The sequence below is a fragment of the Colias croceus genome, chromosome 23, assembly GCF_905220415.1.
Source record: "Colias croceus chromosome 23, ilColCroc2.1".
NCBI classification, from domain to species: Eukaryota; Metazoa; Arthropoda; class Insecta; order Lepidoptera; family Pieridae; genus Colias; species Colias croceus.
This window is the reverse complement of record NC_059559.1, coordinates 6,023,804-6,046,443: the sequence shown is the minus strand read 5'-3', so window position 1 is coordinate 6,046,443 and position 22,640 is coordinate 6,023,804. Positions and strand designations below refer to the sequence as shown.

Below are 22,640 nucleotides of genomic sequence, written 5' to 3'. Positions count from 1 at the left end.
TAATTTTTTTCACTTTCCAGGACTCCAACATAGATATATACCAGCGAATGTGGCAACACATGTCAACTGCCTCCCCTCCAGCGCTAGTTTCCTCTTACGAGGAGGGAGTTAGGAGGGTTTTGGGGGGAAACTACGCGTTCCTAATGGAGTCCACCATGTTGGACCATAGAGTACAGAGGGATTGTAATTTGACACAAATTGGTGGTCTGTTGGATTCGAAGGTAAATCAAAATGAATAAAATTCATAAAAAGATTGGATGTGCGATTGTTGTACTAAAGGAATAGTTGTGGACCTAATACTGGACTTGTGGCACCCCATAATAATATAGGCTACAAAATTTTTGTATAAGAATATAATTGTGCCTGTTTGCTTTAATTGTTCCCAAATAGTGGCAATTTTTTTTTTATTGTTAAAATATTATAAAGTTACAGATTTCATTATAGTATAGAACTACCTTGTGTGAAGTTTTTTATCGTAAATCGTATTGAATAGTCATCTAGATTTAGGAAAAAAAATATTTTGAACGTTTTTCATCCATATTGTCTGTTCTATACAGTTTTAAAAATATCTATTAGCATTTTTATTATAAAAAAGAGCGTGCGTGCCGAGCACATATATCACAAGTGAAACTTATTTGGCAAGACTTAAAGGTACCAAAATCGTCGCTTGACATGACGTGACGTTATTGCCATGAGGCGACCTTGACATTTTACTCTCAACGAATTTTCACTTCAAAAGTTTGAGTTGGAGTTTGAGTTTGAGTTTGAAAAATATTCTCCAGGGTTACGGCATAGCAACATGGAAAGGCAGTCCATGGCGGGACAAGATATCGCTCGCCATATTGGAGTTACAGGAGAAAGGAGTAATACAAATACTCTATGATAAATGGTGGAAAAATACGGGCGATGTATGTAACCGTGATGGCAAGGATAGTAAGGCTAATCCGCTGGGCGTTCAGAATATTGGTAAGGAAAAGTTTTTAAGTTTGATTATTTTTTACTAGGTTTCCGCCCGCGGCTTCGCCCGCGCTGTCAAAGAAAAACCCGCATAGTTCCCGTTCCCGTGGGATTTCCGGGATTGCGACATTTTCCCGGGATAAATAGTAGCCTATGTCCTTTCTCGGGTATCAAAATATCTCTATTCCAAATTTCATGACATTTTTGTAAATTTATAATTCCTCCATTAATTTTTTTAGAAAATTTGATGAACTTTAATTTATTACAAAATATAATTTTTTGAATACATTTTCAGGTGGAGTATTCGTCACACTTCTATGTGGCTTGGTTCTGGCCATAGTGGTAGCGATTCTAGAGTTCTGTTGGAACACGAGGAAAAACGCGTCACAGGGTAGACAATCTTTGTGCAGTGAAATGGGTCAGGTAAATATGAACTACATAAGAAAATCGAGGGATATTTTATATTTTTCATCAAAATATGAAAAAATGTATGAAGAATTTTCTGACTGTATATAAAATGTTAATATCACAAAAATAAAATTATGTTGTTTTTGTAAAAATGTTAATTTTTTTTGGTATTAATTTTGATTATAATTGAAATAGCCTTATAAAATCTACTAATAATAATAATTGACAATCGTTTTTTTTGCGTTTACTTAAAATTTAACGTCAAAGTCTCGCTATGTCTGGTCCCATGTTCTTTGCATGTCTACCAAGAATGTCTACACATAATTGTTTTATAATAAAAAATTAAAAAGTTCTGATATTTAGTTTTTTATTGCATTCAAATTATATTTATAAATATAAAAATTGAAATTTTTAAAAATTTAATTTTAAAATAGAAAACATTCGACCGTAGTATGATAATAAAATTTAAGTATATATCAATTTCCACGGTGAAATTTGTTAAAAATCCGTGCTAATTAATTCCAGGAGCTCCGAACTGCGATGCGAGGCGGTTCATCCAGGACGGTGCTAAAGCCTGGCTGCTCCAGATGCTCTCCAGCAACACACGTGCCACCAGCTCCAGCTAGATATGAGGTAGGTTATTTCCTATTATCTGTACTTTATTTGTCTCTATTTCTTTTGTGTGTGCAATAAATAATTAAATAAAAAATAAATAAATAGGTTTATAAATTATAAAGTGTTTCCTTTTATAGAATTATTTGTTTCATATATAAAGTAGAACCCCGATTATCCGAATTAATGGTTGATAGTGACCCTGCCTTCCAAGCCAGAGGTCATGGGTTCGATTCCCACCCAGGGCGAATATTTGTAACATAGATGTTTGCTCTGTGTCTGGGTGTTATTTATCTGTATAAGTATTTATTTAAAATTATATATGTATGTTTATCAGCCATCTGGTTTCCAAAACACAATCGTAAGCTTAGTATGGGATCAGATCGTGCCGTGTGTGGAAATTGTTCTGGAACATTTATTTATTTATTCCCTACTGCAGGAGTTCCCAATCTTTTTCAGCTCGCAGCGCAGGTTCATATAAAGTTTTTTGTCACGGCGCCGTAGAAATTAGGTTTAGCAGAGAAGAACAAAAATTAAAAATATTAACTCAATTTCATTATTGTAAAAGAATTTGAAGAGAAATCAACAAGTACTTAAGGTTTAAAATAAACAAAAATAAGCACAATACAGGCGATGCGCACGACGTAAGTAGGTAGTATCGTCGTAGCAAATTTAAAATCTTGTATGTCATTTTACGACGCTATGAAGTTTCTTATCGATGCGAGCTCTCAAAAAAGGTACTCGCAAATATAAGCAGATCGACTCACTGCACCCCTCTACACTTTCTACGGCGCACCAAGGTGCCGTAGCGAACACTTTGGGAACCCCTGCCCTACAGGTTATATCTGTATATTGTGGATCTATACTATGCCGTGTGTCCAGGCGGACGCGTCAAGCACAGTGGAGCTGAAGGAGCTGCGCTGGTCATAGCGCGGGGCGCGGCGCGGCGCCTCCGCGCCCGCCTCGCCCGCGCCCGCGCTCGCTCGCACCCGACACACACATACACGTGCGTATTGTAGCTCACTTGTCACTTGTCATATCCCTACCGCGACCGATAGATAGACACACACACGTGCGTTTTGTAGCTCACTTGTCACTTGTCATATGCCTACCGCGACCGATAGATAGACACACACACGTGCGTTTTGTAGCTCACTTGTCACTTGTCATATGCCTACCGCGACCGATAGATAGACACACACACGTGCGTATTGTAGCTCACTTGTCACTTGTCATATCCCTACCGCGACCGATAGACACACATACGTGCGTATTGTAACTCACTTGTCACTTGTCATATCCCTACCGCGACCGATAGATAGACACACACACGTGCGTATTGTAGCTCACTTGTCACTTGTCATATCCCTACCGCGACCGATAGACACACATACGTGCGTATTGTAGCTCACTTGCCACTTGTCATATCCCTACCGCGACCGATAGATAGACACACACACGTGCGTATTGTAGCTCACTTGTCACTTGTCATATCCCTACCGCGACCGATAGATAGACACACACACGTGCGTATTGTAGCTCACTTGTCACTTGTCATATCCCTACCGCGACCGATAGACACACATACGTGCGTATTGTAGCTCACTTGTCACTTGTCATATCCCTACCGCGACCGACAGATAGACACACACACGTGCGTATTGTAGCTCACTTGTCACTTGTCATATCCCTACCGCGACCGATAGATAGACACACACACGTGCGTATTGTAGCTCACTTGTCACTTGTCATATCCCTACCGCGACCGATAGACACACATACATGCGTATTGTAGCTCACTTGCCACTTGTCATATCCCTACCGCGACCGATAGATAGACACACACACGTGCGTATTGTAGCTCACTTGCCACTTGTCATATCCCTACCGCGACCGATAGATAGACACACACACGTGCGTATTGTAGCTCACTTGTCACTTGTCATATCCCTACCGCGACCGATAGACACACACACGTGCGTATTGTAGCTCACTTGCCACTTGTCATATCCCTACCGCGACCGATAGACACACACACGTGCGTATTGTAGCTCACTTGCCACTTGTCATATCCCTACCGCGACCGATAGACACACACACGTGCGTATTGTAGCTCACTTGCCACTTGTCATATCCCTACCGCGACCGATAGACACACACACGTGCGTATTTCTAGCATACTAGCCACTTGTCACTTGTGACTTGTGACTTGCCACTAGTCACTAGTCACCCTAGTGACTAGTGGCAAGCGGCAAGTCACAAGTAGTGACTACACTAGTCACTTTTCACTAGTCACTAGTCACTTTCCACTTGTCAATTGTCACTTGCCACTTGTCACTTGGCACATCGCTACCGCCCAGATACACACACACAAGCTACATAGCTTACTTGCCACTTGTCATACCAAACTCCTCTCATGCCCGATCCCGATATAGAACATACACGTGAGTATTGTAGCTTACTAGCCACTTGTTACTTGTCACTTGTCATACCAAGCACCCCCCGAGCCCGTGCGCTCCCGACATACACACACACGTATGTATTGAAGCTTACTTGTCACTTGTCATACACCTCACGCCCTGAACAGATATACACACGTATGTATCGTAGTTTATTTATTTTCTCTTTATTGTACAGTCTTATAAAATAAAAGTAAAACAAAGCCGTACGTACAAATAGTGGTCTTAAATATTTGCTGCCTACTTCTCACTTGTCAAGCGCGCCCCCGACACACACACAAATCTATGTAGCTTGTAGTTGTACACTATTCTTAAACAATAATAATGCATGTTTTAGTTTTTTTAGTACTTTTAATGTTTGTTATAGGTTTCTTAGTAAAAATTAAACGTATATATCACTTATGTATTTATTTAATTTTCAGACTCAACAAGTACTCTTCGAAGAACGTCATCGTACGTACTGAAGGAGCCTCGAGAGAAGAAACATGTTCAAATAGTTGCCTAAATCTAAATGTAGATTTTTTACTGCCGTTTCTAATAACCTATATATCTATAAAAAATATTATTTATCAATATTATTTGATTTCATTATTAATAATTATACTTATGTCTGTTACATGAGATAGGAATAGTACAGGCCCTATCGAAGAACCCTGGAGAACACCGTGTAATATACATTCAACTTATTAATGGTTTCTGCGAATATTAACTAATGAATATATCAATTCTATTTGTTTTTAAGAACGGAATTCATGTTCCATTTAATTAGATTTTTCCATAATTTGAAGTTGAAAATATAAGGAAAAATTAAATAAGTAACCATGTCTAAAGCAATATCTAACTTAATTCTATATTTTGTCATAGCCGTATAATATTCAAGCTATTTATTAAAACGAATTCGCCTATTTATAATTGGCCTATAATATATTTTCCTTTAGATAAAATGTTTGAAGTGGAACTACTTTATGCACATTGAAAGTAAAGCGACGATTTTGGTATCCTTCAATCTTGCCAAAGAAGTTTCACTTCTGAGTTCTGACATGTGTGCTCATTCTCTTTTTATATATATTTTTGGTGCATTTTGGCTAAATAAATTTAAAGTCAACACGATTTCTTTATGAATTTTAATTAAATTATTTATCTATTTAAGTAAGAAATTGACAAGGTTATTAGAAACGTTCAAATAAAAATAAGATCTTTCACAAATATATAATATAGATTAAATTATAATTCTTGTATAAAATATATATTTATTGAGGATATGATATGATTATAATGATATATATTAAATGATACAGCTATTTTGTGTACAACTGTAATTCGTGGGATTTTTTTAAATAAGTAGATTTGTTGTATAACAAATATTTTAAATTTCACACTAAAATATCATCAAAAAATTGCATTTTGTTTCATTTTGGCTTTTTTTCGTATTAAAATATTAGAATGACCAACTCTAATCAAAATCGCTAGGTTAATATTTTGATATTTTAAAGCCGGCTACTCACGTACCGGCAGTAGGGGCAATATTGGAATTGTACCCTTTAGGCTGGTTGCAGAGCTTGACCGACCGGTCAGTGTGTACCGTCGGTCCTGACGATACGCATCAACAATTGTATGACTATGACACTAATGCGCATGACAATACGCGTGCGTATGGTCGGTCTAGCTATGAAAGGTTTTATAAATTTCCATACATATGACAAGCGCGACTGACGTACGCACTGATGGTCGGTCAAGCTCTGCAACCAGCCTTATTGTGATGTGTATGCAAGCAGGGGCAATTTAAGAACAACTGAAATTACTCCGACCGCCGACTAACCTAGATTGTTCCAATATTGCCCCTGAGGCAGGTACGTGAGTAGCCGGCTTTATATGCAACTAGCGGTCCGTCTCGGCTTCGCCCGTGGTACATATTTCGTAATAAAAGGTAGCCTATGTTCTTTCTCAGGGTATAAAGATTGTCTGTGTCAAATTTCATCAAAATCGGTTGAGAGGTTTAAGCGGGAAAGCGTAACAGACGGACATACAGAGTTACTTTCGCATTTATAATATTATAGTAGGGATTTATTTAATTCCTCTAAATTATAAATCACACACATAATTATTCTAAAACCGACCATATTGTAAACAACATAGAATTCAATTTTCATCTATAGTTAAATCGTCTAAGTCCAAGAAAATCTTCATTTATTATTAGTATTATTTATAATATCTATTTATTTTAAAAACCTACGAATTGTGTTCATACAAATTTATAACGATGATAAAACACGGATAATTTATACGCGTATAATATTTATTTAATGTAAATGTTTTGCAATGTTTGCTGTGTGGATATAGATTGTGTATACTTGTATACGATCCGGTACAAAAAAAAAGAAATATTTAAAATAATATTTAAAAAAAACCGGCCAAGTGCGAGTCGGACTCGCGCACGAAGCGTTCCGTACTATCATCTATAAAAGTTTATTGTATGGGACCATTTTTTTTTTTAATTTAAAGTATTTCTTATAGCGACAACGTTTTATGGTTCACGGTTTATGAGATACAGCCTGGAGACAGACAGACGTCAGACAGACAGTGGAGGCTTAGGTATAGGCTCCCGTTTTACCCTTTGGGTACGGAACCCTAAAAACTACGAAAAATGGGGCAGATTGTATCTGATATCTTTATACAGGCTGTCGGTCATTTGAAATTGTTTAGGGTTGATTTTAGTTTTTTAAATCAAATTGATTTGGGACAAAAATAATTATTAACTAATAGACTATATAAACACGACTAAAAATAAAAAATAGTGTAGGTAAAAGAATCTTCATGGATCGCTAGGTATTTCTAAACATATAGGCCCGTATTACAAAATCGATAGATTTACCGGCTATAGATTCTCAGCATATTTTATGAAAATATTTTTTTGTCTCGTTTTTTACAACCCTAATTCAATAGACACATACAAAATTTTTTTATATTCATTCATTCATTCATTCAAAATTTTACACGGAAACGATATATCATTATATCTTTGACTTTTATTTCAAACTTATGTTCAATATTATTTCTTTTAACTTTGCACTTCTTATTATTATTTTACATCTTTGCAAAGAGAGCGTTTTTGTACCGGATCATACTTCGAAATAGTGTAACGCTAGAGTTATTATAAGATTTTGTACAGCGTATGTATGGTTTAATAAATTATCACATAGAACGGAAGTTACTCTTACAGCCAGCGCGCACGAGCAACTTTTGTCTCCGCAACTATTTTATAATAAGGAAGGAATAAGGAAGGATAAGCTCGAGCGATTTCAAAATCTATGCATTAGATTTATATTTGGGTTACGCAAATACGACCATGTATCCGGTTATCGTGCTAGACTCGGATGGCTCCCTATCAGATTACGCCGCGATACTCACATACTCCATTTGCTTTACAAAGTTTTGTTTTATCGTAACACTCCCTCATATCTCAAAGATAAATTTCAGTATTTATGTACTCACGGACTGAACCTGCGCTCTCATGAAACTCTATCTCTATGTATTCCTACACACAAATCTTTCTTCAATTCTTCATTTACTGTGAAAGCTATTAAACTGTGGAATGATCTTCCCTGTCACAATTAGAAAAGCTCAAACTTTCGAGACTTTCAAACGTTTACTGAATAAACATTACATTAAAAAGTGATAACTTATTGTATTTAGGTACCTATATATTTTTAATACGATATTTATTTAATATATTATGCTTTATGTATATATGTATGTGTGTATGTATGTTTTTATTTATAATAATTTTTATGTACTTATGTATGTGTATGTTTATGTAGGTATATTGTTTTTTTTGAATTTGTTTTTTAATTACTAATCTAATACAGCTTTACCACCACCCTCTGTCATGATTTTATGTTTTTTATCTTGTGTTTGGTTGCCTGGAAGAGATGGCTACTAAAGCCATAAGGCCGCCATTTGTGCATGTCTCTCTTCTGTATATGTATGTCTTTTCCTGTTTGTAATGGTGTACAATAAAGCGTTTTCATTCATTCATTCATTCATTCATTCATTCATTCATTCATATTTTGTCTCTCCCATCAACTCTATGGGGAGTTGCGTCGCTACGTGCGCGCACTAGCACTAACACTAGCCCATAGAGTTGATGGGAGAGACAAAATAGTTGCGGAGACAAAAGTTGCTCTTGCGCGCTAGCTCTTACTATAAAGGTGCTTTTCCACCAATATTGTGCGAGGATGTGTAGCGAGGAATTGTGTTCGTTTGAACCAATCATATCGCTTCATCAAAATCAGTTTTATTAACCGACTTCAAAAAAAAAGGAGGAGAAAAAAGAAAAAAAAGTATGTACACCGATTACTCCGAGGTTTCTGAACCGATTTACGTGATTCTTTTTTTGTTCGATGCGGGATGGTGTCGAATTGGTCCCATAAAAATTTTATTCGGATAGGCCCAGTAGTTTTTATTTTATGAGCATTTTTGTCTGTAGGTATTTGTAAATTTTGCAAGTGCAAGTTTGAAGTCGGTTGTTTTTAACGCAGTTATCACTTGTGTGATAATTTATTTTTAGATAACTGCATGTAATAGCTGATGTTAAACATGGCGTGGGGCAATAGATTTTTTTTTCGATAAAATGAGGATAATATAGTGAAGTCTGAACTAAAAATTAATTAATTATTACACGTAAAAGAAAAAGATGTACCTAGCTAAATTGAAGCGTAAGTTTTATCAATTGTTTTTGTAATATACTGTGTATATCATTTCTAAAGGAATACCCAATGATTACAAGTATTATTTTTCAATTTTTTATTGATAAGGCTCGATTCCCATGTTCCTATTATAAATAAAAATAAAACCAATCTTATTCTGTTTTAATGACATTTGTTTTTATGCGTAATAAAATGCGTAAAAAATAAAATCTATTGATTAATTATCTTTGATATCACTGCTTGAAGTTGGAAGTTTAAAAAAAAATGTGTGCGTGTACTAGTGTACACACGTAAGAAGTGAAACTTCTGTAAGACCTTATTTTTCAATAAGTAATTATTTACTATATTATGCAACTTTACAGAAATACGTCGAATCACGAGTGGTAGGGACTTACTTCTTAATTTATTTTTATCTCATAATAATATATATATATTTTTTTTTCTTTTACTTTTTCAGCCACCCGCGTTACATTAATTATATGTATTATATATCTATCCTCTACCTTAGGTGGCCTGGAAGAAATCGCTTTTAAGCGATAAGGTCACCTTTTGTACTTCGCATCCATACAAATATATATTAATACTGTACATTGTAATATTAAATGGTGTGGTACAATAAATGATTAAATAAATAAATAAATAAATAGGGATAAGAAAAAGATGGCGCGTAACGGAAAAATGTCACGCGTAACGAAAAAATGTTACACTACATTTTTTTCCAACCCCAATAAAGAAGTTTCACTTCAAAAATTTCACTTCAAAAAAAATAAGTTTTTAAACATGTATTTAAACGATGTATACTAAACTAACGATGTTTTCTTTAAACAAATAACTAGACTTTTAATATAAAAAGTCTGTTTTTTTTGTACCGTGTGAAATATACTTAGTATGCCCCATGTCCCAAGAGGAGCGAGGAGTGACGTCATCAGTAATGTTTGGTGTTAATTGTGATTGTAATATCGAGATTTGTAATAAAATGCGTTGATAATAATTATCTTGTTTAATTTTGTTCCCTGTTCTTAGCGAATCTGTGTCTTAACAGGAAATCTACATTAATATAAAGCTGAAACTATGTTTGTTTGAATACGCTAATCTGAGGAAGTACTGTGTCGATTTGATAAAAAATTTCAAATTACTATAGTTACTAGTTACAAAATTTTAATAGTAATTTTTCACCCTTATGAAAAAAATACGACGCAGAGTTAAAAGTGATAAGTAATACTTGTTAATGTGTGACGTATGTTAGTTGACATCCCTCTATGAGTACAATCTAGATCTATTCAAGAAAAGAGTGAATAGGCTATACCTCTCTGATCAGGCATGCCAATCAAGTGGACCGCATCGAGCTTAACATCAGGCGAGATCGCGGTCAAATGTCTGAACAGTTGTTGAATAAAAAAAAAAAAAAAGAAATGGAAGGATTGATTTTGATATTAAGTTGATTTTGATAATATATAGAAAAAAATGTATACCTAAGGAAGGAGATGTAGGTAGGTACTTAATAGAGAAAAATATATTTTTTTCATTTATCATAATTTATTTTGTAATTAAAACATTATTTCATATACAATCACCTCTGAACAAAATATCAGGTATTATTACGAATAATTAAAAAAACACATGATACTATAGGTATAATAACTCTATACTTAATGTAGAATTCAGCGCCATCTAGCGGGACAAAGGTCGGGAACAGACCGTAGCAATTTTATTTCCTCTAGTAAAGTCTATGATGAATAAGCTTGTTTCTTAATTTATATAATTCATTGTTAATCTTCGTTAATGGACTCAAGCCACGTTTCAGTAAATCTGGCAAAACCTGAAAAAAGAAAATTATATCTATATACCTAATTACATACATTACATAATTATTATTAAAAAAAACTGCATCAAAATCGGGTGCGTAGTTTGAAAGATATACAGAGGTAAGTAGGTCAGGTCAGGTTCTCAAATCATCTATATTTTTTGAATTTATTCCCTCATAAAAAAAATAAAAATCTTGTTCTGACAATTTGAAGGTTTATTTTTTCGTATAATAAATTTAGTTTGTCAGCCATCTTCAAACTCAAACATTTATCTATTCAATTTGACTTCTCACAGCAGCACTATTAAGTCGTCATAACATAGCTTAACCATTTATCACCGATTCGGAAAGCAGTTTCTACAGAGAAGAAGTGGCAAGAAACTTCGTAGTTGCTCTTTTAAAATCATGTCAATTTTGCATCTTACCTGGTGCAGTGCAATGGTGGCTCAGAGGTGACTTACTCGGACTTTAAATATAAGTCAGGGTTTCGAGACCAAGCGAGCGTGCCGGAAATAAATTTATTTTTCGATTTATCTGCGCATTATAAAATCACCACTGCTCGAACGGTGAAGGAAAACATCGTGAGGAATCCGGCATGTCGAAGAATCAAAAGTTCGACGACATATGACATCTGCCAACCTGCACTTGGCCAGTGTGGTGGATTACGGTTTGATCCCTTACGGGAGGCCCGTGTCCCAGCAGTGGGAACGTAAAGGGCTGATGATGATGGTGATGATGATGAAGATATCTTACCTCTGCATCATGGCTTAGTTCAAGTAGCTTTTTCCCAGGTCGAAATCTCTCTGACTGTCCGTCTGAATTTTCTTCAGTGCTGTCTCCATGCGTGCCTGATTGCTTTTGAAAAACTATACAACTGAAATGAAGAAATAATTATTATCACTAATATTAAATATTATCTACTGGGCTATTATTGGTTGCTCGGGCTGCTTGGAAGAAATTGCCTGAAGCAATAAAGCCGCCCTTTGCATCGCCCTGTTTTTGTATGCATAATATAAATAAATAATATATAGAACATACACAAAAAAAAATCAAAGTTAATTTATACTAATATTATAAAGCTGAAGAGTTTGTTTGAACGCGCTAATCTCAGGAACTACTGGACCGATTTGAAAAATTATTTCGTTGTTAGGTTCGTTCGGTGTTAGAAAGCCCACTTATCGAGGAAGGCTAAGGCTATATTAGTATAATATCATCTCACTAAAACCAACAGGAGTGGAGCACTGCGGGTAAAACCGCAGGGCACAGCTAGTTAATTATAATTACCGTTTTTCTCTGGACCTAGCAGCATTTCCATAGAGATCTGTAGAAAGTAAATATTATTTTAGATATTGTACTTTAAGAATTACCTATTTACACAACACAAAGAGAGAATACACTAATTAAAACTTTTATTGTCTATATAAAACAATATTGTAACATGCTAGCACTTAAAAAAAACTTGAGCGATGTCAAGGGACATCCGGATGGAACGAAGTGTTAAGTTAGAGAGAGACAGACCCCGATAAAGAAGTTTCACTTCAATAAATTATTTGTTTATTTATAAGAAGCAAGAATTATACGTAGAAAGAAAGAAAGAAAGCATTTATTATCTCTCTCTCCTATTTCCATCTCCCTTTAACTTAAAAACGCCAGCACATTAAAGTGAAAATAAATAAAAATAACAATGTTACTAACCTCTCTGAAACACTAGCAGTAATATGATAAATAACACGAAACGGTACATTTTGTAATGATCATTTAAAATATATTTTTCTGCTTTATATATTTGTATATTGCCACCTTTTTAGCGTTCCGTGCGTCAACGAAAACTATTTTTAACCGACTTCAAAAAAAAAGGAGGAGGTTATCAATTCGGCCGGTATGTTTTTTTTATTTTTATGTATGTACACCGATTACTCCGAGGTTTCTGAACCGATTTACGTGATTCTTTTTTTGTTCGATGCAGGATGGTGTCGAATTGGTCCCATAAAAATTTTATTCGGATAGGCCCAGTAGCTTTTATTTTATGAGCATTTTTGTCTGTATTTGTAAATGTTGCAAGTGCAAGTTTGAAGTCGGTTGTTTTTAACGCAGTTATTGACTTGTTTTAAATCTTATCCTCCTTTTTATCTATCATTAACAATAAAACTCATCACCAAAAGCTCACCTTATCATGCAGTGGTTCATCATCAGACGAATGGTAGGACGCAGCCAACTCGTGGTACTTGCTTACCACGTCTATCGACTGCCAATTGCTGAAAAAATTATATTGTTATTATTGTATATTCGACTTTAATACATGCCAAAAAGGTTGAATTTATTTAATAACTAGCTTTCGCCCGCGTTTTCAAAGAAAAACCCGCATAGTTCCCGTTCCCGTGGGTTTTCCGGGATGAAACATATCCTATGTGTTAATCCAAGTTACCCTCTATATGTGTGCTAAATTTCATTGTAATCGGTTCAGTAGTATTTGCGTGAAAGAGTACACACACACACACACACATCCTCACAAACTTTCGCATTTATAATATACTAGCTTTCCACCCGCGACTTCGCCCGCGCATGCAAAGAAAAACCCGCATAGTTCCCGTTCCCGTGGGATTTCCGGGATAAAATCTATCCTATGTCCCGGGATAAAAAGTAGCCTATGCCCTTTCTCGGGTATCAAAATATCTCTATACCAAATTTCATGCAAATTGGTTCAGTAGTTAAGGCGTGATTGAGTAACAGACAGACAGACAGAGTTACTTTCGCATTTATAATATTAGTATGGAAGTAGGACTTGATGTAATGTGAATAAGTTTGATTTTGCTTTGACCAGCGCATCGGCCAAGTTCGAGCATGCAGCAGAGACATGTCATCGAACTTAATATTTATTTATTTTAAACACTTTATCGTGCTGCCTGTGGTGCTGCCAATATAACAATAGTAGGTACAATAAAAACTTTTTGTTTCTTTGACATGTCGTATTCCTCTCAATTTTTCCTTTACCGATTCCATTTCTTGCACGTTCGTCTGGTCCCGGAAATCGTACCTATCGAATGGAGCTACAGCTGTGCCTTTATTTGAACGCGCTAATCTCGGGAACTACTGGTCCGATTTGAAAAAAATTTTCGGTGTTAGAATGCGGTCTTCCCGTATTTCTACTTCAGTTGTTCCCACATGGTTGGTTTACCTGGTGTCGAGGGTCTACCTGATGATGGAGAGCAGCAGGTCGGTGACGAACCGCGCCTGCCGCACGATCGGCGTGTGTGGCTCGTTGAACTGCTCCGCGTTGCTGGCTAGCTACCTGGTGTCGAGGGTCTACCTGATGATGGAGAGCAGCAGGTCGGTGACGAGCCGCGCCTGCCACACGATCGGCGTGTGCGGCTCGTTGAACTGCTCCGCGTTGCTGGCTAGCTACCTGGTGTCGAGGGTCTACCTGATGATGGAGAGCAGCGGGTCAGTGACGAGCCGCGCCTGCCGCACGATCGGCGTGCGTGGCTCGTTGAACTGCTCCGCGTTGCTGGCTAGCTACCTGGTATCGAGGGTACCTGATGATGGAGAGCAGCAGGTTGGTGACGAGCCGCGCCTGCCGCACGATCGGCGTGTGCGGCTCGTTGAACTGCTCCGCGTTGCTTGCTAAGTATCGCGCGTCGAATTGCGCTGCTGCTGGACGACGGTAGAACTGGAAAAGTATTAGAGAGAATAGATAAATGATAGATTTATCTATATTTTTTTAAAAACTCGTTTAATATCCTATCTTTCCACTCGCCAAACTCACCAGATTCTCGAACCGCGCCCGTATGGTCGCCAGGTCAACCGGGTACGGTACGACCATAGCGTACGACGGGTACAGCTGCAGGTCCACCGGCGCTACGAACGGCTCCGCTACTGACAGCGACATCACCTGGAAAATGGGAATTTTGAATAGCTATTCATATTGTTGAATAAGGAATATTTTTTTATACTTATCAAAATAAAAAGAAAACAAAATTAAGATTTTCAGTCAGTTCACCGTACTGTCAGAGTAGCTGTGTTTAAAAACAATTCTGTCAGTTCAACTGTGTCTATACACCATTTTGTCGGATCAGCGGTGCCCATATTCCAGTCTGTCGGTTCAGTTGTGCCCATACGCCAGTCTGTTGGTTCAGTTGTGTCCATACGCGAGTCTGTCAGTTCATTTATGTCCATACGCAAGTCTGTCGGTTCAGCTGTGTCCATACTACCGTATGTCGGTACAGCTGTGTCCATACTGCAGTATGTCAGTTCAGCTGTGCCCATACTCCAGTATGTCGGTTCAGCTGTGTCCATACTCCTGTATGTCGGTTCAGCTGTGACCATACTGCAGTATGGCGGTTCAGCTGTGTCCATACGCAAGTCCATCGGTTCAGTTGTGTCCGTACGCAAGTCTGTCGGTACAGCTGTATCTATAAGCCAGTCTGTCGGTATAGCCGTGCCCATACTATGTCGGTTCAGCTGTGTCCATACTCCCGTATGTTGGTACAGCTGTGTCCATACTGCAGTATGTCGGTTCAACTGTGTCCATACGCCAGTCTGTCGGTATATACGCGAGTCTGTCAGTTCAGCTGTGTCCATACGCAAGTCTGTCGGTTCAGCTGTGCCCATACTCCCGTATGTCGGTACAGCTGTGTCCATACTGCAGAATGTCGGTTCAGCTGTGTCCATACTCCCGTATGTTGGTACAGCCGTGCCCATACTGCAGTATGTCGGTTCAGCTGTGTCCATACGCCAGTCTGTCGGTACAGCTGTATCTATAAGCCAGTCTGTCGGTTCAGTTGTACCAATAATATGTCAGTTCAGCTGTGTCCATACTCCCGTATGTCGGTACAGCCGTGCCCATACTATGTCAGTTCAGCTGTGTCCATACGCAAATCTGTCAGTTCTGCTGTGTCCATACGCAAGTCTGTCGGTTCAGCTGTGACCATACTCCCGTATGTCGGTACAGCTGTGTCCATACTGCAGTATGTCGGTTCAGCTGTGTCCATACGCAAGTCCATCGGTTCAGTTGTGTCCGTACGCAAGTCTGTCGGTATATACGCGGTCTGTCGGTTCAGCTGTGTCCATACGCCAGTCTGTCGGTATATACGCGAGTCTGTCAGTTCAGCTGTGTCCATACGCAAGTCTGTCGGTTCAGCTGTGCCCATACTACCGTATGTCGGTACAGCTGTGTCCATACTGCAGTATGTCGGTTCAGCTGTGTACATACTATGTCGGTTCAGTCCATACTCCCGTATGTCGGTACAGCCGTGCCCATACTGCAGTATGTCGGTTCAGCTGTGTCCATACTCCCAAATGTTGGACGTTGGTACAGCTGTGTCCATACTCCCGTATGTTGGTACAGCCGTGCCCATACTGCAGTATGTCGGTTCAGCTGTGTCCATACGCCAGTCTGTCGGTACAGTATCTAGAAGCCAGTCAGTCGGTTCAGTTGTACCCATAATATGTCGGTTCAGCTGTGTCCAGACTCCCGTATGTCGCTAAAGCCGTGCCCATACTATGTCAGTTCAGCTGTGTCCATACGCCAGTCTGTCGGGTTAACTGTGTCCATACGCCAGTCTGTCGGTATATACGCGTGTCTGTCAGTTCAGCTGTGTCCATACGCAAGTCTGTCGGTTCAGCTGTGCCCATACCCCCGTATGTCGGTACAGCTGTGTCCATACTATGTCGGTACAGCCGTGCCCATACTATGTCGGTTCAGCTGTGTCCATACGCCAGTCTGTCGGTTCAGCTGTATCCATACTATGTCGGTTCAGCTGTGTCCATACGCCCGTATGTCGGTACAGCCGTGCCCATACTATGTCGGTTCAGCTGTGTCCATACTCCCGTATGTCGGTTCAGCTGTGCCCATACGCCAGTCTGTCGGAACAGCTGTGTCTATAAGCCCGTCTATTGGTTCAGCTATGTCCATACGCAAGTCTGTCGGTTCAGCTGTGTTCATACGCAAGTCTGTCGGTTCAGCTGTGTCTATACGCAAGTCTTTCTGTCTATAAGCGAGTCTGTCGGTTCAGTTGTGTCCATACGCAAGTCTATCGGTTCATTTGTGCCCATACGCAAGTCCATCGGTTCAGTTGTGTCCGTACGCAAGTCTGTCGGTACAGCTGTATCTATAAGCCAGTCTGTCGGTTCAGCTGTGCCCATACTATGTCGGTTCAGCTGTGTCCATACTCCCGTATGTCGGTACAGCCGTGCCCATACTATGTCGGTTCAGCTGTGTCCATACGCCAGTCTGTCTCCATACTCCCGTATGTTGGACGTTGGTACAGCTGTGTCTATACTCCCGTATGTTGGTACAGCCGTGCCCATACTGCAGTATGTCGGTTCAGCTGTGTCCATACGCCAGTCTGTCGGTACAGCTGTATCTATAAGCCAGTCTGTCGGTTCAGTTGTACCCATAATATGTCAGTTCAGCTGTGTCCATACTCCCGTATGTCGGTACAGTCGTGCCCATACTATGTCAGTTCAGCTGTGTCCAAACGCAAATCTGTCAGTTCTGCTGTGTCCATACGCAAGTCTGTCGGTTCAGCTGTGCCCATACTCCCGTATGTCAGTACAGCTGTGTCCATACTGCAGTATGTCGGTTCAGCTGTGTCCATACGCAAGTCCATCGGTTCAGTTGTGTCCGTACGCAAGTCTGTCGGTATAAACGCGGTCTATCGGTTCAGCTGTGTCCATACTAACGTATGTCGGTACAGCTGTGTCCATACTGCAGTATGTCGGTTCAGCTGTGTACATACTATGTCGGTTCAGTCCATACTCCCGTATGTTGGTACAGCCGTGCCCGTACTGCAGTATGTCGGTTCAGCTGTGTCCATACGCCAGTCTGTCGGTACAGCTGTATCTATAAGCCAGTCTGTCGGTTCAGTTGTACCCATAATATGTCAGTTCAGCTGTGTCCATACTCCCGTATGTCGGTACAGTCGTGCCCATACTATGTCAGTTCAGCTGTGTCCAAACGCAAATCTGTCAGTTCTGCTGTGTCCATACGCAAGTCTGTCGGTTCAGCTGTGCCCATACTCCCGTATGTCAGTACAGCTGTGTCCATACTGCAGTATGTCGGTTCAGCTGTGTCCATACGCAAGTCCATCGGTTCAGTTGTGTCCGTACGCAAGTCTGTCGGTATATACGCGGTCTGTCGCTTCAGCTGTGTCCATACTACCGTATGTCGGTACAGCTGTGTCCATACTGCAGTATGTCGGTTCAGCTGTGTACATACTATGTCGGTTCAGTCCATTCTCCCGTATGTTGGTACAGCCGTGCCCATACTGCAGTATGTCGGTTCAGCTGTGTCCATACGCCAGTCTGTCGGTACAGCTGTATCTATAAGCCAGTCAGTCGGTTCAGTTGTACCCATAATATGTCAGTTCAGCTGTGTCCATACGCCAGTCTGTCGGTTCAGCTAAGTCCATACGCCAGTCTGTCGGTATATACGCGAGTCTGTCAGTTCAGCTGTGTCCATACGCAAGTCTGTCGGTTCAGCTGTGCCCATACCCCCGTATGTCGGTACAGCTGTGTCCATACTATGTCGGTTCAGCTGTGTCCATACTCCCGTATGTCGGTACAGCCTTTCCCATACTATGTCGGTTCAGCTGTGTCCATACGCCAGTCTGTCGGTTCAGCTGTATCCATACTATGTCGGTTCAGCTGTGTCCATACGCCCGTATGTCGGTACAGCCGTGCCCATACTATGTCGGTTCAGCTGTGTCCATACTCCCGTATGTTGGTACAGCTGTGTCCATACTGCAGTATGTCAGTTCAGCTGTGTCCATACGCCAGTCTGTCGGTTCAGTTGTGTCCATACGCAAGTATGTCGGTATAGTTGTGCCCATACGCCAGTATGTCGGTACAGTTGTGCCCATACGCCAGTCTGTCGGAACAGCTGTGTCTATAAGCCCGTCTATTGGTTCAGCTATGTCCATACGCAAGTCTGTCGGTTCAGCTGTGTTCATACGCAAGTCTGTCGGTTCAGCTGTGTCTATACGCAAGTCTATCGGTTCATTTGTGCCCATACGCAAGTCCATCGGTTCAGTTGTGTCCGTACGCAAGTCTGTCGGTACAGCTGTATCTATAAGCCAGTCTGTCGGTTCAGCTGTGCCCATACTATGTCGGTTCAGCTGTGTCCATACTCCCGTATGTCGGTACAGCCGTGCCCATACTATGTCGGTTCAGCTGTGTCCATACTGCAGTATGTCGGTTCAGCTGTGTACATACTATGTCGGTTCAGTCCATACTCCCGTATGTTGGTACAGCCGTGCCCGTACTGCAGTTTGTCGGTTCAGCTGTGTCCATACGCCAGTCTGTCGGTACAGCTGTATCTATAAGCCAGTCAGTCGGTTCAGTTGTACCCATAAGATGTCGGTTCAGCTGTGTCCATACTCCCGTATGTCGGTACAGCCGTGCCCATACTATGTCAGTTCAGCTGTGTCCATACGCCAGTCTGTCGGTTCAGCTGTGTCCATACGCCAGTCTGTCGGTATATACGCGAGTCTGTCAGTTCAGCTGTGTCCATACGCAAGTCTGTCGGTTCAGCTGTGCCCATACTCCCGTATGTCGGTACAGCTGTGTCCATACTATGTCGGTTCAGCTGTGTCCATACTCCCGTATTTCGGTACAGCCGTGCCCATACTATGTCGGTTCAGCTGTGTCCATACGCCAGTCTGTCGGTTCAGCTGTGCCCATACTCCCGTATGTCGGTACAGCTGTGTCCATACTGTAGTATGTCGGTTCAGCTGTATCCATACTATGTCGGTTCAGCTGTGTCCATACTCCCGTATGTCGGTACAGCCGTGCCCATACTATGTAGGTTCAGCTGTGTCCATACTCCCGTATGTTGGTACAGCTGTGTCCATACTGCAGTATGTCGGTTCAGCTGTGTCCATACGCCAGTCTGTCGGTACAGCTGTATCTATAAGCCAGTCTGTCGGTTCAGTTGTACCCATACTATGTAGCTGTTTCCATACGCCAGTCTGTCGGTTCAGTTGTGTCCATACGCAAGTCTGTCGGTTCAGCTGTGTCCATACGCCAGTCTGTCGGTTCAGCTGTGCCCATACTCCCGTATGTTGGTACAGCTGTGTCCATACTGTAGTATGTCGGTTCAGCTGTATCCATACTATGTCGGTTCAGCTGTGTCCATACTCCCGTATGTCGGTACAGCCGTGCCCATACTATGTAGGTTCAGCTGTGTCCATACTCCCGTATGTCGGTTCAGCTGTGTCCATACGCCAGTCTGTCGGTACAGCTGTATCTATAAGCCAGTCTGTCGGTTCAGTTGTACCCATACTATGTAGCTGTGTCCATACGCCAGTCTGTCGGTTCAGTTGTGTCCATACGCAAGTCTGTCGGTTCAGTTGTGTCCATACGCCAGTCTGTCAGTACAGTTGTGCCCATACGCCAGTATGTCGGTACAGCGGTGTCCATACGCAAGTCTGTCGGTTCAGCTGTGTCCATACGCCAGTCTGTCGGTTCAGTTGTGTCCATACGCAAGTATGTCGGTATAGTTGTGCCCATACGCCAGTCTGTCGGAACAGCTATGTCCATACGCAAGTCTGTCAGTTCAGCTGTGTTCATACGCAAGTATGTCGGTTCAGCTGTGTTCATACGCAAGTCTGTCGGTTCAGCTGTGTCTATACGCCAGTCTTTCTGTCTTTACGCGAGTCTGTCGGTTCAGTTGTGTCCATACGCAAGTCTGTCGGTTCATTTGTACCCATACGCCAGTCTGTCGGTTCAGTTGTGTCCATACGCGAGTCTGTCGGTACAGTTGTGCCCATACGCCAGTATGTCGGTTCAGCTATGTCCATACGCAAGTATGTCGGTTCAGCTGTGTTCATACGCAAGTCTGTCGGTTCAGCTGTGTCTATACGCCAGTCTTTCTGTCTTTACGCGAGTCTGTCGGTTCAGTTGTGTCCATACGCAAGTCTGTCGGTTCATTTGTACCCATACGCCTGTCTGTCGGTTCAGTTGTGTCCATACGCGAGTCTGTCGGTTCATTTGTGTCCATACGCCAGTCTGTCAGTCCATACGCGAGTCCGTCTGTACAGCTGGGTCTATACGCCAGTCTGTCGGTTCAGTTGTGTCCATACGCAAGTCTCTCTGTACAGCTGTGTCTATAAGCCAGTCTGTAGGTTCAGCTGTTGCTATACGCGAGTCTGTCGGTTCAGCTGTTTCTATACGTCAGTCTGTCAGTTCAGCTGTGTTTATACGCCAGTCTGTGAGTTCAGCTGTGTTCAACTAAAGGCAGTAACTAAGACATAGTCGGTTTGACAGTTGGTCTTAAGTAACTCTTAAGTAAGTTGGACTTAAGTCAATCTCATTTATTTTAGCTTTTTGGCACAATTAACCTTGTTTAAGCTGTGTCTACACATCAGTCAGTAAATTTAGTTGTGTCTACACACCATCTGTCAGTCAGTCAGTCGGTACCTGCGAGATGTGCGCGGCAATCGCGCGGCACGCGTGAGGCGGCCACTCGTGCGCGCCCGCGCGGCACAGCACTGTTTCTAGCTCGTGCGGCAGCACGGCAACCGACCGCTGGCAACCTCTACACGAAATAATCAAATTTAATACAATAAAAATAACTGCGTTAAAAACAACCGACTTCAAAAACGGAAAAGTAATAAATAAAAAAGATTTGATATTATTAATTACTACATATTATTTAGATGTGCTATTTATTAAATAGGTTAGATGTCGGTGCACGGGCTTAATACTAAGTGCTTAGTTTTTGGCACCGACTTCAAACCTATTTAATAAATAGCACATCTAAATAATATGTAGTAATTAATAATATCAAATCTTTTTTATTTATTACTTTTCCGTTTTTGAAGTCGGTTGTTTTTAACGCAGTTATTTTTATTCTACGTAACTAAAGTATTCAACAGGTTTTAAAAATAACGCTGCTGGAATAGCCAACTATTGTTATCTATTATTTAAAAAAAATATATTAATATAAATTGATTTTTATTCCTAAGTAAATACTACAAATAACTTTTAGTAGTATGTGTTTGCGTTGACCAGTCAGTCAATCATGAAGTTAGTTATGCTTTTTAACCGATTATATTACACTTACATATTATTTGGATTATTTTCTTTTTGCTTTTTAACCGATTATATTACACTTACATATTATTTGGATTATTTTCTTTTTTATTTAGAAAATCGAATACGGAACCCATGTAGTAAAAGTCTAGTCTCGCTTTTTATAATGACATGCGGGTGTAATGACGGTGGAAGTAGGCTTGTAATTTTGTATTTATCTGTTAAAACAAATTATTATTGTAAAAACAAAAAAGCTAGTACATTATCCCAGGTAAAAAGATACAGGAATTTTAAACATTCTACACTCAATATATTTTATCAATATAGTTATGCCTAATAACTGTCAATGTTTGATTTGGATGAAGATGCAATTTTATTAAGTATCAACACATTTCTTAAATATTTAGAAGGGTATCGTAGCAGATATCAATTAGTAAAACATTTTTTGTATTTACTCCAGATCAACAACCTAAAATACGTAATCTATATACTAGGTTTCCGCCCGCGGCTTCGCCCGCGCAGTCAAAGAAAAACCCGCATAGTTCCCGTTCCTGTGGGATTTCCGGGATTGCGTCATTTTCCCGGGATAAAAAGTAGCCTATGTCCTTTCACGGGTATCAAAATATCTCCATACCAAATTTCATGAAAATTGGTTCAGTAGTT

The 22,640-nt window shown here is 40.2% G+C and overlaps 4 protein-coding genes and 1 long non-coding RNA gene across 5 annotated transcripts in view; 1 reads left to right on the top strand and 4 right to left on the bottom strand.

Moving 5' to 3' along the window:
* Positions 1 to 4,997, top strand: part of LOC123702321 (glutamate receptor ionotropic, kainate 2) — a 35,066-nt gene extending 30,069 nt beyond the window's left edge. The window contains exons 16-21 of the mRNA XM_045650039.1: positions 21 to 221; positions 783 to 966; positions 1,253 to 1,380; positions 1,891 to 1,998; positions 2,860 to 2,983; positions 4,859 to 4,997. Of these exons, the coding sequence (XP_045505995.1) occupies positions 21 to 221; positions 783 to 966; positions 1,253 to 1,380; positions 1,891 to 1,998; positions 2,860 to 2,907 (669 nt within the window). The 3' untranslated portion in view covers positions 2,908 to 2,983; positions 4,859 to 4,997. The remainder of the gene's footprint in view (positions 1 to 20; positions 222 to 782; positions 967 to 1,252; positions 1,381 to 1,890; positions 1,999 to 2,859; positions 2,984 to 4,858) is intronic.
* A 5,872-nt stretch (positions 4,998 to 10,869) lies between these two features.
* LOC123702525 lies at positions 10,870 to 13,134 on the bottom strand. The gene is made up of 4 exons (XR_006752888.1): positions 13,114 to 13,134; positions 12,231 to 12,267; positions 11,700 to 11,820; positions 10,870 to 10,961 (listed from the first exon to the last, which is right to left on the bottom strand). It is a non-coding gene; the product is annotated as an uncharacterized LOC123702525 (long non-coding RNA).
* A 1,805-nt stretch (positions 13,135 to 14,939) lies between these two features.
* Positions 14,940 to 15,644, bottom strand: LOC123702244. The gene has a single exon (XM_045649937.1). The coding sequence runs from the start codon at positions 15,642 to 15,644 to the stop codon at positions 14,940 to 14,942; it is 705 nt and encodes a 234-aa protein (XP_045505893.1).
* Positions 15,645 to 16,219: 575 nt separating this feature from the next.
* On the bottom strand, positions 16,220 to 17,342 carry LOC123702243. The gene is made up of 3 exons (XM_045649936.1): positions 17,170 to 17,342; positions 16,770 to 16,933; positions 16,220 to 16,353 (listed from the first exon to the last, which is right to left on the bottom strand). Exons 1-3 carry the CDS (start codon positions 17,340 to 17,342, stop codon positions 16,220 to 16,222), a joined length of 471 nt encoding a protein of 156 aa, XP_045505892.1.
* Positions 17,343 to 18,631: 1,289 nt separating this feature from the next.
* On the bottom strand, positions 18,632 to 19,045 carry LOC123702241 (RE1-silencing transcription factor A-like). Its single transcript, XM_045649935.1, has one exon. It carries the CDS (start codon positions 19,043 to 19,045, stop codon positions 18,632 to 18,634), a length of 414 nt encoding a protein of 137 aa, XP_045505891.1.
* Positions 19,046 to 22,640: the final 3,595 nt, after the last annotated feature.